Source organism: Geospiza fortis, unplaced genomic scaffold, assembly GCF_000277835.1.
Source record: "Geospiza fortis unplaced genomic scaffold, GeoFor_1.0 scaffold413, whole genome shotgun sequence".
Taxonomy (NCBI): domain Eukaryota; kingdom Metazoa; phylum Chordata; class Aves; order Passeriformes; family Thraupidae; genus Geospiza; species Geospiza fortis.
In genome coordinates this window covers 1638632-1639423 of record NW_005054386.1, presented here as the reverse complement: position 1 = coordinate 1639423, position 792 = coordinate 1638632, and the positions used below count along the sequence as shown (strand labels likewise).

At 46.0% G+C, this 792-nt stretch overlaps 1 protein-coding gene across 3 annotated transcripts in view; it reads right to left on the bottom strand.

The window, feature by feature from the left end:
- The window catches only part of SLIT3 (slit guidance ligand 3), a 483855-nt gene that overhangs the window by 40034 nt on the left and 443029 nt on the right, over positions 1 to 792 (bottom strand). For all 3 annotated transcript variants that reach the window (XM_031060566.1, XM_031060568.1, XM_031060567.1), the window contains one exon: positions 628 to 721. In XM_031060566.1, the coding sequence (XP_030916426.1) occupies positions 628 to 721 (94 nt within the window). The remainder of the gene's footprint in view (positions 1 to 627; positions 722 to 792) is intronic.

Sequence of the window (792 nt, the reverse complement as noted above, 5' to 3'; positions counted from 1 at the left end):
CTTTATTTGATAATTGCTCTGCCAGTCCCTCTTCAGACAAGGCATGAACACTGTCACCTCTCCAAGTCCCCAGGCCCAAAGCTCCTGGTGCTTTGCTGCCATCCAGAACACAAGGCTTTCTCTCACCCTGTGACACAGCCAGTGTCATTCCCAGCAGGAAAATGCAAACACAGACATCACTAAACCCCAGATGAGCCAAGCAAGGCAAATGGAAAAGGCAGCTCCTGAGCTGGAGCCACCCAGCTCTGGATCTGTTCAGGCTCCTCTTACATTGCTTGAATTTATAAGTGCCCTAAGGATCACATAAGGAAACTGGCCTTGGTTTGTGATGTAGGATAAGGTGCTTTGCAGTGACTGTTCCATAAATTCTCCTATTGCCATGCTCTGTTCCAGAATAATTCCTCTGCTCTGAGGGTACATCCATTCTTTTCAGTAAACCACAGAAAGCTACAAATGTATGGATGCATTAAAGTTAAAATATGGCACAGACTGAAATGTATATAGTATTGCATTATTTGTGTTAATTTTGGTGATTTTTGCCCCCCACTTATTGCCAGTACAACCCCAGTCAAGCCAATGGATGAAAGTGCCCTCTGTGCAGAGACCAACACACACCCACACTCTTACCTGGTGCCTTTGTCCAGGGGAACACATTTGGACTCATGCTGGCAGGGATTTAGATCAGGAACACAGTGGTTAATCACCTCATCACACAGTTCACCTGAGGCAAAGGAAAAGCAAAAAAAGCTGTGACACAGCTTGAACAATGCTGAACACCCCTGATGTCCAGGG